General features: G+C 34.9%; 1 protein-coding gene across 1 annotated transcript; it reads right to left on the bottom strand.

Moving 5' to 3' along the window:
• Positions 1-1,834: 1,834 nt before the first annotated feature.
• Positions 1,835-16,847, bottom strand: LOC132561183 (ankyrin repeat and MYND domain-containing protein 2-like). Its single transcript, XM_060225911.1, has 12 exons — positions 16,784-16,847; positions 15,332-15,399; positions 14,849-14,987; positions 14,501-14,599; positions 13,544-13,618; positions 12,864-12,949; positions 11,910-12,115; positions 11,078-11,213; positions 10,136-10,267; positions 6,574-6,646; positions 5,709-5,822; positions 1,835-5,491 (listed from the first exon to the last, which is right to left on the bottom strand). The coding sequence occupies exons 1-12, from the start codon at positions 16,845-16,847 to the stop codon at positions 5,361-5,363; spliced, it is 1,323 nt and encodes a 440-aa protein (XP_060081894.1). The 3' UTR covers positions 1,835-5,360.
• Positions 16,848-17,049: the final 202 nt, after the last annotated feature.

Here is a 17,049-nt window from a genome sequence, read left to right as displayed (position 1 = left end):
CTGATCATGTCAATGGACCGCTAGACGGACAGCAAGATATCTGATCACGTGAACGGACCGCTAGATGGACAGTAATATATCTGATCACGTAAACGGACCGCTAGACGGACAGTAATATATCTGATCATGTCATTGGACCGCTAGACAGACAGTAATATATCTGATCATGTCAATGGACCGCTAGACAGACAGTATGATATCTGATCATGTCATTGGACCGCTAGACGGACAGTAATATATCTGATCATGTCATTGGACCGCTAGACAGACAGTATGATATCTGATCATGTCATTGGACCGCTAGACAGACAGTATGATATCTGATCATGTCATTGGACCTCTAGACGGACAGTAATATATCTGATCATATCAATGGACCTCTAGACGGACAGTAATATATCTGATCATGTCATTGGACCGCTAGACGGACAGTAATATATCTGATCATGTCATTGGACCGCTAGACAGACAGTATGATATCTGATCATGTCATTGGACCGCTAGAGGGACAGTAATATATCTGATCATGTCATTGGACCGCTAGACAGACAGTATGATATCTGATCATGTCATTGGACCGCTAGATGGACAGTAATATATCTGATCATGTCATTGGACCGCTAGACAGACAGTATGATATCTGATCATGTCATTGGACCGCTAGACAGACAGTAATATATCTGATCATGTCATTGGACCGCTAGACAGACAGTATGGTATCTGATCATGTCATTGGACCGCTAGTCAGACAGTATGATATCTGATCATGTCATTGGACCTCTAGATGGACAGTAATATATCTGATCATGTCATTGGACCGCTAGACAGACAGTATGATATCTGATCATGTCATTGGACCGCTAGATGGACAGTAATATATCTGATCATGTCAATGGACCACTAGACGGACACTGATATATCTTATCACGTAAACGGACAGCTATACAGACAGTAATATATCTGATCATGTCAATGGACCGCTAGACGGACAGTTATATATTTGATCACGTAAACGGACTACTAGACAGACAGCAAGATATCTGATCATGTCAATGGACCGCTAGACGGGCAGTAATATATCTGATCACGTAAACGGACCGCTAAATGGACAGTAATATATCTGATCACGTCATAGGACTGCTAGACGGACAGCAAGATGTCTGATCATGTCAATGGACCTCTAGATGGACAGTAATATTCCTGATCACGTCAATGGACCGCTAGACAGACAGTATGATATCTGATCATGTCAATAGACTGCTAGACAGACAGTAATATATCTGATCATGTCAATGGACTGCTAGACAGACAGTATGATATCTGATCATGTCAATGGACCGTTAGACGGACAGTAATATATCTGATCATGTCCATGGACCTCTAGACGGACAGTAATATATCTGATCATGTCCATGGACCTCTAGACGGATAGTAATATATCTGATCATGTCCATGGACCTCTAGACGGACAGCAATATATCTGATCACGTCCATGGACCGCTAGACAGCAAGATATCTGACCATATCATTGAACTGCTAGACAGCAAGATATCTGATCATATCATTGAACCGCTAGACAGACAATAGTATATCTGATCACATAAACGAACATCTGACGGACAGTAATATATCTGATCATGTTAATGACCTGCTGGATGGACAACAATATATCTGATCGTGCCAATGGACAGCCAGATGGGCCCTAATATGATATATCAATATCATCTTACAGTGTTAAGTTCAATTGAGCATTATATGGCCAGCTGTCAGATTTGACTAATCAGGGTCAAAAGATAACGAAGATAAGAAGAAAAGAATGACATAACACAATGCATTACATTCTGCATTAACAGCACCATTTTAATAGATAAAAACAAATTACAACAGATATACATTTAATTCACAGGTCAGTCTTGCCATAAATCTGTAACAATATAGTAGAACTGAAATGCTATACTGTTGTACAATGACTTAATTAAATCCAAAAAACACCAATGTGATGATGGAACTTTCACACATTATTTTTGTTCCACTTCAAATGGAACATTCAGTATTTTGTTAATTGATCAAGCGAAAATGATTTTGGCATAAAATGATAATGACATCACAAATGTTTTACTTTGTATCAATGAATATATAAAGCACGTAGTGGCTAATTTTATTGAAGAGGAATGAGTTCTACTGAAATACAAAAACACTGTGTCTTTATTGTACTTTTATCATATCTCCACACTGAGGTAAAGATATAACACAACTCAACAGTGATGCCAGGATATAATGTCAAACACACTGTACATGACATCCTGACTCCATGTGTCATGTTACAATGTCAAACACACTGTAAATGACATCCTGACTTCATGTGTCGTGTTACAATGTCAAACACACTGTAAATGACATCCTAACTCCATTTGTCATGTTACCATGTCAAACACACTGTACATGACATCCTGACACCATGTGTCATGTTACAATGTTAAACACACTGTAAATGACATCCTGACTCCATTTGTCATGTTACCATGTCAAACACACTGTACATGACATCCTGACTCCATGTGTCGTGTTACAATGTCAAACACACCGTAAATGACATCCTGACTCCATGTGTCAAGTTACAACATCAAACACACCGTAAATGACATCCTGACTCCATGTGTCAAGTTACAATGTCAAACACACAGTAAATGACATCCTGACGCCATGTGTCGTGTTACAATGTCAACACACTGTAAATGAAATCCTGACGCCATGTGTCGTGTTACAATGTCAAACACACTGTAAATGACATCCTGACTTCAAATATCACATTATAAAGTATTCTACTGGAAAACCTGACTTCATATTGGTATCAACTTGTCATGTTCGTTATAAATGTAATGAAACCTACCTACCTACATGCCAAGGATATTATTGTCTTATCAAAGAAATATAATCACTTCATTTGAAAAAAGGAATGTCATTAAGCTTATCATATTTATCAACATTTTGAAAATGAATGATGCAAAATAAAGAGAAAATTTTAATGGAAAAATCAGATTAGAAAGAGATTAGCTAATATTAATTCAAAAGACATTGTGTATCTAGTAACTCACCTGAAATCAATCACCTTCTAGTCCTCATAAGTTTTTTACTTCTCATTCACAACTTTATTGTAAATACAAGTTGATTTAACAGGAAAAAAGTACTTATACATTCTGATAATTTTAAATGAGATACAGAGATGATGGATCTTCTAGTGATAGAGTTACTGAGACAGTCAACATGTACCTACTGATTAAAGTCCATGACCAAAACCAGTAACAAACAGAACACTGAATGACTGGCAAAAACATTACCACATCATCACTATAGTGTGACATATATACATATAATTTATATATTGTTTAGTCATTCCCCCTATCCAGTTTGGTGTAACCTGTACCTGTATCAACAAAAATGTACAACTTCATTTTATCTTCTTTTTATTCTATATTCAAATGTGTCAGAAAAATCTTATTATTGTCGATCTTTTCTGTAATGATAGATGTTGATATGAGATCTATTATACTCATGAAGTTTATCCAGAATCCAATTTATATGAGCGAGGAATACTCATCAAATCTCTTCATTCAAAGAAAGAAAGTGTAAAATTCACTATATATAGAATATGGGTAAAACTTCTTTGGAAGGATTCTGTCAACAAGCTGTCTGAAAACTCTATATTTTTCTTCCTGAAAATAGCTGTGAATGTGACCAAGGAAAGACTCCAATCACATCTTTGTAAAGTGAGTAAGATTAAGCACTTGGAATATTCTTAAAAAGTCAAACCAGTACAAAGTAGAAGATAAGACAGGCATAATGACATATAGACTCTTGTTAGGCCTTTTCAATATGGAGCGCATACCATAATATACTGTGTGCCAATATAATGTTTTAGATGAGCTATGCCCAATACAAATGAAGCCAAAACAATCAAAACCTGACATAACATTCCAAAATTTGTAAACTTGGGTAGAAACATTGATATCAACTATATAGTTGTAAGCAGGAAGTGTTCCAACACTTGTGAATCATGTCAGACTAAGTCACATAGATTTTTTTTATCTAAGATGACATGCTTTACATACAAATGATAATTTCACTTTTATACATGGGGCACAAACAACAGTTTGCATGCACACATAACAATATCATCTCATACAACACCAGAACAGCATATACTCAACTATAAAACATTTAAACAAATATAAGCCAAATATATAACAATTTTGAAGTACATACAAAGATTTAAGAAATCTTTGCCAGTTCTTGGGTTTCAAAATAATATCAAAAGCAATGAAATACGAACTATTATATCTAACATCCTGTGAAATTGATAAAACATTACTTGATTGAAAAATAAAAAGAAATAAAAAGTTAAATAAGAAGCATTTTGACTGAGTTGCAAAGTTTCAATGCTGTTACCAGAAAATTCTAATTCATTCATTCTAATTACTTCACTACCTATGATGGCTCCATCAGGTAGAACATTGCCCTACATAACATTAGGTGTAAATCTCAAGTGTGTGGTGTGATACTCCCTCCAAGTGATGATATGTGTTTCTTTCAAAGCTGAGAAAAGGACCAGTCTAGCTGACATAGTTGTGTCCTTGGGTAAGACAGTAAACTCTAATTGTTGTGAATGCATACAACAGACCTCCCATATGTTGTTCAGTGAAGTAGCCACCAGCTGCTACAAGGAGACCTCACCTCAAAATGACCCTGGTTATTTAAGGGGCAATAAACCCAGCTCACATACAAATAAACAGAAAGAGCATCTGGAGTGTGAGACAACTGCATCATTTACATAAGGAAAAAAAGTCAACAGTCTGTTAAAACACTAACTGGATAATATGAGATCTTCATTAAAGAGGCATGACAGTGAAGGATGAAGTAGATCACTTTACTGAACAAGTGAAAATGAATAACCATCAGGTACACTGGACAAAATGGCTATACAGTTGCTGATAAGATAACAGGTATAAACTGTGCAAAATCACAACAGGACGGAACTGTTAAAACTCAAAAATGCATAACCATAATAATTGCATTATCAAGAATACTAAGGGTAGCAACAAGGTGTAATCAGTGGAGACTTCAATCATGCCTGTTTCACTATTGATACAGTAATACTTTGTCAATGTCAGTACAAGTTTTTACTCTTCCAAAGACACTTCTGGGGTTCGACATTCTATCGGTTCATTGTTTAGAGACTAGTATTAATCCTTTTGACGTCAAATGTTTTATTCTTAATATCACAATTCTGATGACATACTACACAATATAAATTTTCCAAGTTGAACACAAAAAACTGAATCAGATGTAGAACTAGCATCATGCTAGGAAGAACTCTCCACAGCTGGAGGTACAGAAGTAGTCTCCTTAAAGGTGCTTGATGCATCTTGGAATTCAGTGCTGTTTGTTGTGCCTTCTCCATTTGTTACTCTCTCACTCACCTCTGCTTTCTCATCTAAAAAAAAGGAAATGGGAGAGTACAGCAAATAGTGTAAAGAGATAGCAACATTGTGTTGTTGGACTTTGTCAACATGATAATTCAGGCTTTTGTTTTTAACCATACTGCTGATACTATAATCTGTCAATTTACTTAATGTATGTATCACACTACCTGTGATAAATGTGGATATCTGATGGACCAACTTTGAGCTTTCTTTAGAATGACTACATACCACCATTCTGAATTTTGGCCTCACACAACTTTTTCTGAATTTCCTCTTGTTCCTTTCTCATCTTCTCTTTCTCCTCTTCTGCTTTCTTCAGTTTTTGTATGGATTCATACTCATCTAAAAAGGTGAAAAAATGGAAATTAATATTGGAAATATTCTTTATTTTCTTTAACAGAACAAATTACATTACATACATCATTGTATCACATTTTTACAAGATCTACCTTCAATGTAAATGTATTTAACTGAAAAGAACTAAGTTCCTGGAGAAATGTGCTGATAAGACAGAGATGGATCAGTTAACAACTCTACCATCAAGTAAACAATTGGTCATTAACTTAGCCATCAAGTAAACAATTGGTCATTAACTTAGCCATCAAGTAAACAATTGGTCATTAACTTAGCCATCAAGTAAACAATTGGTCATTAACTTAGCCATCAAGTAAACAATTGGTCATTAACTTAGCCATCAAGTAAACAATTGGTCATTAACTTAGCCATTTGGTCATTAACTTAGCCATCAAGTAAACAATTGGTCATTAACTTAGCCATCAAGTAAACAATGTATTAACTTAGCCATCAAGTAAACAATTGGTCATTAACTTAGCCATCAAGTAAACAATTGGTCATTAACTTAGCCATCAAGTAAACAATTGGTCATTAACTTAGCCATCAAGTAAACAATTGGTCATTAACTTAGCCATCAAGTAAACAATTGGTCATTAACTTAGCCATCAAGTAAACAATTGGTCATTAACTTAGCCATCAAGTAAACAATTGGTCATTAACTTAGCCATCAAGTAAACAATTGGTCATTAACTTAGCCATCAAGTAAACAGTCTTTTTCAAACCTGTCCAGTTGACTTACCTGCCAAATTTTTACACATCTTTTTGTGTGTAGACCAGTGAAGCTTCTGACAGCGGGCATCACAGTACCTCACCTGACAATTACAAATGCAATATTAACACAGTCCTGAACAATTCTTTTCAAGTCCATAAATATCAGACAAGGTACAAATGAAGGACCTAATGGTTCATTGAACATAACTCTATATAGCAACATGACTCTCAAAAGCAATAGAAAGCTCAATATACGTGCCCTTTCTTGCTCCATGATGAGCAATCAGTCATATTGGTGTAGCTTATACATGCAAAAAAATGACTGACATTTCACTGATTTGTTGGAAGAAATTATCCATCAGGTCATGTCATATCTAAAATGAAGCTGATGCATAAATACAGCAAATAAACCTTTAATCTAACTTTCAGTGTAATTCCAATGATTATTTCATCACCATAACACACATTTAATAGTGTGATAATATTTTAGATAGCAATTTGAAAAGTAACAGTGCAGAAATGTCTTTTTTAACCTGATAACGTTGACAGATCGATCATGATAATCTTTTTAACCTGGCTACATGGACAGATTGATCATGATGATAATCTTTTTAACCTGGCTACATGGACAGATTGATCATGATGATAATCTTTTTAACCTGGCTACATGGACAGATTGACCATGATGATAATCTTTTTAACCTGGCTACATGGACAGATTGATCATGATGATAATCTTTTTAACCTGGCTACATTGACAGATCGATCATGATGATAATCTTTTTAACCTGGCTACATGGACAGACTGACCATGATGATAATCTTTTTAACCTGGCTACATGGACAGATTGATCATGATGATAATCTTTTTAACCTGGCTACATGGACAGACTGATCATGATGATAATCTTTTTAACCTGGCTACATGGACAGATTGATCATGATGATAATCTTTTTAACCTGGCTACATGGACAGACTGATCATGATGATAATCTTTTTAACCTGGCTACATGGACAGACTGATCATGATGATAATCTTTTTAACCTGGCTACTACCAAATTTTGATGATGATAATCTTTTTAACCTGGCTACATGGACAGATTGATCATGATGATAATCTTTTTAACCTGGCTACATGGACAGATTGATCATGATGATAATCTTTTTAACCTGGCTACATGGACAGATTGATCATGATAATCTTTTTAACCTGGCTACATGGACAGATTGATCATGATGATAATCTTTTTAACCTGGCTACATGGACAGATTGATCATGATGATATAACCTGGCTACATGGACAGACTGATCATGATGATAATCTTTTTAACCTGGCTACATGGACAGATTGATCATGATGATAATCTTTTTAACCTGGCTACATGGACAGACTGATCATGATGATAATCTTTTTAACCTGGCTACATGGACAGACTGATCATGATGATAATCTTTTTAACCTGGCTACATGGACAGATTGATCATGATGATAATCTTTTTAACCTGGCTACATGGACAGATTGATCATAATGATAATCTTTTAAACCTGGCTACAAGGACAGATTGATCATGATAATCTTTTTAACCTGGCTACATGGACAGATTGATCATGATAATCTTTTTAACCTGGCTACATGGACAGATTGATCATGATGATCTTTTTAACCTGGCTACATGGACAGATTGATCATGATGATAATCTTTTTAACCTGGCTACATGGACAGATTGATCATGATGATAATCTTTTTAACCTGGCTACATGGACAGATTGATCATGATAATCTTTTTAACCTGGCTACATGGACAGATTGATCATGATAATCTTTTTAACCTGGCTACATGGACATGATATATCTTTTTAACCTGGCTACATGGACAGATTGATCATGATAATCTTTTTAACCTGGCTACATGGACAGATTGATCATGATAATCTTTTTAACCTGGCTACATGGACAGATTGATCATGATGATAATCTTTTTAACCTGGCTACATGGACAGATTGATCATGATGATAATCTTTTTAACCTGGCTACATGGACAGATTGATCATGATGATAATCTTTTTAACCTGGCTACATGGACAGATTGATCATGATGATAATCTTTTTAACCTGGCTACATGGACAGATTGACATGGACAGATTGACATGATGATAATCTTTTTAACCTGGCTACATGGACAGATTGATCATGATGATAATCTTTTTAACCTGGCTACATGGACAGATTGATCATGATGATAATCTTTTTAACCTGGCTACATGGACAGACTGATCATGATGATAATCTTTTTAACCTGGCTACATGGACAGACTGATCATGATGATAATCTTTTTAACCTGGCTACATGGACAGACTGATCATGATGATAATCTTTTTAACCTGGCTACATGGACAGACTGATCATGATGATAATCTTTTTAACCTGGCTACATGGACAGATTGATCATGATAATCTTTTTAACCTGGCTACATGGACAGATTGATCATGATAATCTTTTTAACCTGGCTACATGGACAGATTGATCATGATAATCTTTTTAACCTGGCTACATGGACAGATTGATCATGATGATAATCTTTTTAACCTGGCTACATGGACAGATTGATCATGATGATAATCTTTTTAACCTGGCTACATGGACAGACTGATCATGATGATAATCTTTTTAACCTGGCTACATGGACAGATTGATCATGATGATAATCTTTTTAACCTGGCTACATGGACAGATTGATCATGATAATCTTTTTAACCTGGCTACATGGACAGATTGATCATGATAATCTTTTTAACCTGGCTACATGGACAGATTGATCATGATAATCTTTTTAACCTGGCTACATGGACAGATTGATCATGATGATAATCTTTTTAACCTGGCTACATGGACAGATTGATCATGATAATCTTTTTAACCTGGCTACATGGACAGATTGATCATGATAATCTTTTTAACCTGGCTACATGGACAGATTGATCATGACGATAATCTTTTTAACCTGGCTACATGGACAGATTGATCATGATAATCTTTTTAACCTGGCTACATGGACAGATTGATCATGATGATAATCTTTTTAACCTGGCTACATGGATAGATCGATCATGATAAACTTTTTAACCTGGCTACATGGACAGATTGATCATGATGATAATCTTTTTAACCTGGCTACATGGACAGATTGATCATGATGATAATCTGATCTGTCCAGATTTAAGTAATCAAAGTGGACACAATTAGCATGCTAGATCAATAAATTAAGTGAGGAAAGTTTCACAGGTGGAACTCTAGTGTATGACTTGGTTGTAAATAACGATATCCCAGAGGGATACATACTTATATATGAAATTTTAGAAAGATCTAAATGGCAGCACATTGGAAAATTTTGTTGTCATATGTTTTGGCCATTTTATTTTTGCTAATTTGTCCCACAATCACAAAGGCACAAGGGACGAAGGGGAACCTACATACAGAATTTGAGACAGATCTCTAAAAATGGCAATAAGAAGAATTGTTTATAGACAGAGTAAAGACAAAGGCCATTTAAAAAGCTAACAAAACAGTGGATAAAACTCACCATTTTACAAGCGGAGCATTTCTTCTCTGCATATAATTCTCCACAAGTACAACAAATATCCTCAGCATCAAATGTCATGCGATGACCATTGATACCTTGTGACAGTACTGACAGAGCAGTTGGGCTGTCTCCCTGTCAATAAAGAATGATCACAGTTTATATATAAAAGAAGTTGATGGCAGTAAGAATTAGATGAAAGTGAAATGAAGCCTATGTATAAGAATGAAGACTTATATTCACTTGTTCATATATGACGCCCTCATTTCCGTGACTTCACATGGCATGATAAGATAGACAGTATTTGAACCTCTAAAAGCAGTCAGATCTAAATTTTATCTCTGCTGTTTGTCAAGATCACTTTCGCTCTCTGCTGACATCCTTGATACTTCAATGGTCGAGATCACTTTCACTCTCTGCACCACTAGAACATTTCATCATAAAATTGAAGGTTCTATGTGTGACATCTTGTGGGTAAGACAAGCAGATTAAATTGATCTGTTGATGGACACCAAATGAATCTCGATGTCGCCAGATGGCATGTTGTGCTGGGTTTTAAGTTGGGTGTCACTCCTTTGTAATCTTCAAAGTTGCGCATCATTGTGTGATTGGTCAGTTTTTTCTCCTTAAACTATCTGTAGACCAATCAAATTACTTTGCTAATGCTGTCATTTTTTTCATGAAATGTTCCAGGGGTGCAGAGAGCGATAGTGAGTATAACCCCTAGAGTATTGGGGATAAAGTGCTGACAGGTTTAATTCCCAACATTGGTGTTTGCCTGTGCCGGTTCTCTAACTATTTATATCATTTACCTTACAGCTCAACTTTTATACAAACACAAAACAGAATCTGCAATAAGTGCAATCATTTCTCAGTGTTGTACTTTCAGTATAAAAGTAAGATTACTGATGAAATATGTACAGGATACACTAGAATAAGTCTCACCACTTTTACTGAAGCCAGTGTTCTGACAAGCTGTTGTAGAAGTTGAGAATCTGAATATGGGAACTCCCTAAGTGACTGTCGGATCAATAGCTCCTGTTTCTCGGGAAAACCATCCAAGTCTCGTCCCTTTACTAACCTTTAATAACAACAAGAAGCCAAATTGTAAAGATACTAAACAGAACACATAAACATATACTTTTTGTGAGCTAATCATTTGAAAAAGAAGACAGTTTTGTATGTCTATATCAGTAGCATTATAAACAAGGACAAGCAAGTTATCAAATGGAAGATTTTCTTAGGACATGAGGTAAAGTGATCCCTCAAATTTTCAGACCACGCAAAAGCATTACTTTAAAAAAAACAGTCATTACACAGTCTGATTTCTTTTCCATACCAGACTCTTAAAATTACACACGACACATGTTATAAATTGCACATGATACACGTTATAAATAACACACAACACAGGTTATAAATTACTCATGATTCAAGTTATAAATTACACACAACACAGGTTATAAAGTATAAATGATAAAGGTTATAAATTACAAACGTTGAAGGTTATAAATAACAAATGATATAAATACACAAGATACAGGTTACTAACTACACTCGACACAAGTTATGAATTACACACGATTCAGGTTATAAATTACACATGTTACAGCTTATAAATCACACAAGATAATGTAAATTACAAATAACACATGCTATAAATACACATGATACAGATTACAAATTACACATGTTAAGGTTATAACTTACACATGATACTGTTTATAAATTATACATGATACAACTTTGAACATTTCTCTCCATATGACCCTTTTACCTTTTGATCCAATTGTCTAATGACTGATGCTCTTGATAAGACTTGGCAGCATTTTTCAGGACGACAGCAAAATAGTGTGTTTTCATTGCCATGCCATCCTCTGTGTCTCGTGCCTTCATATACTTCTCACACAGGTGGTCCAACACCTTAACAACGTTTGAGGATTTCTCCAACAAACACGTGTAGTCTTGTATGATCAATGATATCTGTGGATCACAATGAAGACAACTTTACAGAATAACTGATTTAACATCCTACAACACTTTGTTTTATTTCCTCAAACCAATCCTTCTAAAACCTAATCACTTCCTGAAACTGAACCAAATGGTGATACATGAAATGTCCTCTTCATTATAATAATGAAAAACTTCCAAATACTGATCCCTCTAAACGCCAAAAACCAACTGCGTATTGTATACGAAATTATTACACTGAAGGAAATTACTTCTAAAAAATTGCACAGAAAATTTGAGCAATGAAGAGTTAAGTTCGTACAGGAGGACCATGAATTCAAATCCTCATGTGCACATGTGTTCCAGGTAGACTTTATATACCATACCTACCCAAACGAAGAGATTACAATTAGCATTGCACATATTTATTATCGATGACAAGATGAAATCAAACCAATGAATCCATTGCTTCAGTGAAGTGAGCAAAGTCAAACATTGTGAAAATAAGTTTTTGTAAGGAGCTAGAAAGCTGCAGTTTCACATCTGATTTTTTAGGACTTACAGAATATGTTATTTTAACATGTATGGAAAGGAAAAAAATGCATGTGTTGTTTTAAATTTCATTATTCTGATCAAACAAAACACCAGTTCATCAAATATATTGGTACTAAACACTTCCTGAATTTTGCACGGTTAATGCAGAAATATTTTCCCCATGGAAATAACATAGTCATATACCTCAAAATAACTTAAAACTTCAAATCCAGAAATGTACATTTACCTTGACAGGATTTAAGTTTGACTGGTTGATCAATTTCAACACAGCAACTTCTAGGTCTGGAGTAAGCTTGGGTTCTTTCTCAAGTCCTGAAAATTGTTCAATTGTTTGACATTTCAATCAAAGCATCATTTAAAAAAAATTTGATATCACTTATTTTATTACAAAACAGAAATAAACTGAAAGCTGAAGTAATAGATATCCATAGCAATTTCATTTCAACCACAAAATTTCAGAAAAGCTCAAAAAATTACCTTCAGTTCTAGTTGAAAGTACACCACTTTTGCATTATAAGAGATACCCATATGGAAATTGCGAGATAAAGAGTGAAGAATACATCACATACTGGGAGACACAATGAAGAATAAGTCCTGTACTAGGAGACACTGTGAAAAATATGTCCTGTACTATGTAGCAAAGTGAATAATATGTGATGTACTGGGAGACACTGTAAAGAATAAATCCCATACTGGCCAACAAAGTGAAGAATATGTCCCATGCTGGGAGACACAGTTAAGTATATGTTCTGTGCTGGATGACACACTGAAGAATATGTCCTGAACTGGGTGACAAAAACCAAAAGTGAGGGACAGATTGCAAACCTAGAACTGAATAAATCAATAATAATATGATCTAGTCCCCTGTAACATTAAGTACAAAGAGAACACTGAGAGATTACTTACCCTGAGGCTTAGTGTAGCGTTTGAGGTTATCCCGACTAAAGTAAGATTTGATTACCGTGACACACTTTTGCTGACCTGTACAAATATAAAATATTTTTTAAAGAAAAAGATTGCAAAATGGATCCTGCCATCATTTGATCTATAATTGTTCTTTAAAAGTCGGATCTTTTCTCTTCTTTCCTCTATTTTTACTCCTAATCATACAAAATTCTAAAATTCCACTAAGTGGTAATAATGTTTAATTACGAAATCTAGGATGATCACTAGTCATTTTTGTTTATCTAATCAGTCCCACTATAAAAAAAGGAAACAACTAGGAACCAAGAGCAGTTTACACATGAAATTTGAGAAGGATCCAGTACTTCTCAATAAATAACAAACAATAAAAACTTTTATTTTAAAATCCAAGATGGCCATCTGTCAGCTATTTTGTTTTTTCTGATCAGTCCAAAAAACAAGCATAACTAGGGCAATACAATATCTTGATGATATTTTAAAAACCAATTTACAGCAGATGCTGCTTAAACTGTTGTTGGTTTAATAGGATAAGCAAAGTGGCAAGCAATGTGGTGACCATAGAGTTGTGAGTAGAAGTATTGCAAGTGTACATCTATAAACTTCAGGAAAGTAAACAATACCAGTTCTCTAATTCATTCAAACAATTGACTTATTTAAGAATATTCTTTGATGCTGTAGTGTCTTTATAGTTTTAAAAGCAGAAAATCATTGTTGCCTTTATTGATGGTGCTTCATTTGTATGTAATGTCAGTAACAAGAGAAACTCTGCATGCATTTAGGTACTGTTATTGAAAATTGTCTTGTTTAGTCTTCACATCTTGAACCAAGTCTAAATGTGAACTATCTCTTTGCCAATCTATTGTATACATCTCTACCATTGGAAGATCTCTACTGATAAACCAATAGCTACACAGAGAGTTTAATAGTTAATAACCTTACCTACAAAGCCTGCCATCTGACATGCTGTTCTGCCCACTGAGTTGGTATGGTCCACATTAGCTCCTGCCTCTAACATCAGATGAGTCGTATCTGGATGACCTGTTCAAATCATCACAATATATGCTTACTGGTCAAAATAACTAAATAACAAGACTTTAAAACAATGTTGTACAACAATGAAAACACATAATCGTGCTTCCTTACTTCTAACCTAGACATTTAAAACATCCAGCCAAAGTATCTGAATAAACTGATCTATCATTCATCATCATGTAATATGATTATATTGTGCAGAAATTTTATTGAGTAGCAAGATTTGGAATACTTTTACCATTAACTGTGAGATACCTGAGAGGGCAGAAAACATGAGAGCTGTGTAGCCATTCTCATGATAGTTAGAATTAACATCTGCTCCGTGAGCCAGGAGTAGCTGACACAGTTCCGTCTTCCCTCGAAAGGCGGCATGCTGTAGTGGGGTCATCCCAGTCTGTAAATAACACAGGAAGTTTTTAATGAGTTCATCCCAGTTAGTAAATAATACAGCAAGTTTTCAATGAGTTCATCCCAGTCAGTAAATAATACAGCAAGTTTTTAATGAGTTCATTGCAGTCTGTAAATAACATGGTAAGTTTAACATGTGATCATCACTTTTAGTAAATTATACAGCTAGTTTATTAAAAGGTCATTCCAGTCCATAAATCATACAAGTTTTTCATAGGGTCAAATCAGTGTGTAAATGATATAATCAATTCAATTATTGGATCATACCGGTATTTTGGTATTTGCTGGTGGATATACTTGAAGTCTTATTTCAAAATAAAGCAAACTTACATCATCCAAGAAGTCAACATTCTTCACAGTGTTCTCTTTTAAAAGGAGCTTAACTTCATCTGCTTTGCCTAAAATAAAACAAAATTATCTATTTACAATATCAATTTGACTAATAATCATTATTCATACCAGACAAAAGAAGAAATATTTTAAGCTGTAAAAACTCTGAGCACCATGACCAGATGTCTCTCGAAAATGCAAGACTATTATGCATATATGGGAGTGTGCCCTACTCACCCTGTAAACAATCAGTGGAGAAATTATCTGGGGGAAAACCATACAAATGTGTGTATAATGCCCAAACTAGCCTATGATATGACAATTGGAGTATGGATTTGTTACTAAAAAGAGCTGAAATCACTTTAAACTTAGCTTTTACAAATCATGTTTAGTCAGTCATGACACTTAATACAACTGGTAAAATAAAATTCATTTGCATGTAGGAAAATATCCAAAATAGATGCAGTACTTCTAGGCTATGTTACAATAGTACAGTTACTATGGCATCAACTGTCACATGAAGTTTCTTCTTAGCTGGCACTTTCAGTAAACATTTTTTAGTCACAAAATATTTAGCCTCAACTAGTGGAAATTATCCTCTTTAGTCACGCAGTAAAGTTTCTGGCTAAAGACCATTCTAAACCTGCCAGGGACAGGATGTTTTTAATATCCTTCCCATTACAAATTTGGTGCTGTTAACCAGTCCAAGATTAGAAGCTACAAGAGACTGAGACGCATACTTGGAGATTTTGGACTTGGATTGTTGTTGTCTTTAGAGTTGAAGACTTCTTCAATCTTGAAGGAGAGAGTAGTATAGAAGTTGAGAGAAGCGATCGCCTTACCAGCCTCAGCTAGTAGGAATTTCTCTATAGTCGAGCCGTAGAGTGTCAAGTTTGAGACCGAAGGGTCGCTAGTTCGAACCCCAGCGGTGGCAGTGTGTTTTTTTCATTACTCCTTCATATTACAATTACAGGCAAAATGCGTTTATTTTCATTATACACGTGAAAGACTTAAACTTTCAGTGACGTTACATCATCTTAAAGTAGATTTTTGCATTGCTGTTTTTATACATCTCCAAAAAATCTGTTATTATGACAATAATGATGTTCATCTCCGATATTAACGGTGATGCTGGTCAACTGATGAAAACGGACAGAAAACGAAAATATCCAACAAAAAGGAATGTTCCGGTACGACAGCTTTTGTGGGTATAAAGGTTGGAGTAAATCTCTAAATGCTTATAGGCACGGTTTCATTATACGGTGGCATGGAATATTCTCGAACTACTATATAATCAGTTTTTACCTTGCATGTGTCCGTCAAAACTGGTAACTAAATCATATTATCGTGTCACATAATATATTGCAAGGTTCTTCGATAGAAAAATTAAACAAGGAATACAGTGAAAATGTTTCATTTTACTTCTCAGTCACTAACTGAAATTAAACTCACCTTGTGTCACAGCATCGTGAATTTTTTTCTCTAGTTCAGTGAAATTTCCCTTCTTAGGCGCCATTTTGTTATGATTAATCTCAAACGAAAACAATAAATTTAATACGACGCTTTTTTCTCTTTCCTGAACTTTCTAATCCTAATCGAGTTTCTTAAGTCAATTTATACACTCAGTTTGTCTCTTATTTTCGATCAAGAAAGAAAGAAAAATGTTTAGCATTTTTCCGTCCTGGATACGAGAGTTAATGAGCAGCGGACGAGTTCAT

Source organism: Ylistrum balloti, unplaced genomic scaffold (assembly GCF_031769215.1).
Source record: "Ylistrum balloti isolate Yb309-2 unplaced genomic scaffold, AGI_CSIRO_Ybal_v1 Utg371170, whole genome shotgun sequence".
NCBI classification, from domain to species: domain Eukaryota; kingdom Metazoa; phylum Mollusca; class Bivalvia; order Pectinida; family Pectinidae; genus Ylistrum; species Ylistrum balloti.
Note: the sequence above shows the minus strand (reverse complement) of the source record. Positions and strands in the feature narration are given on the sequence as shown.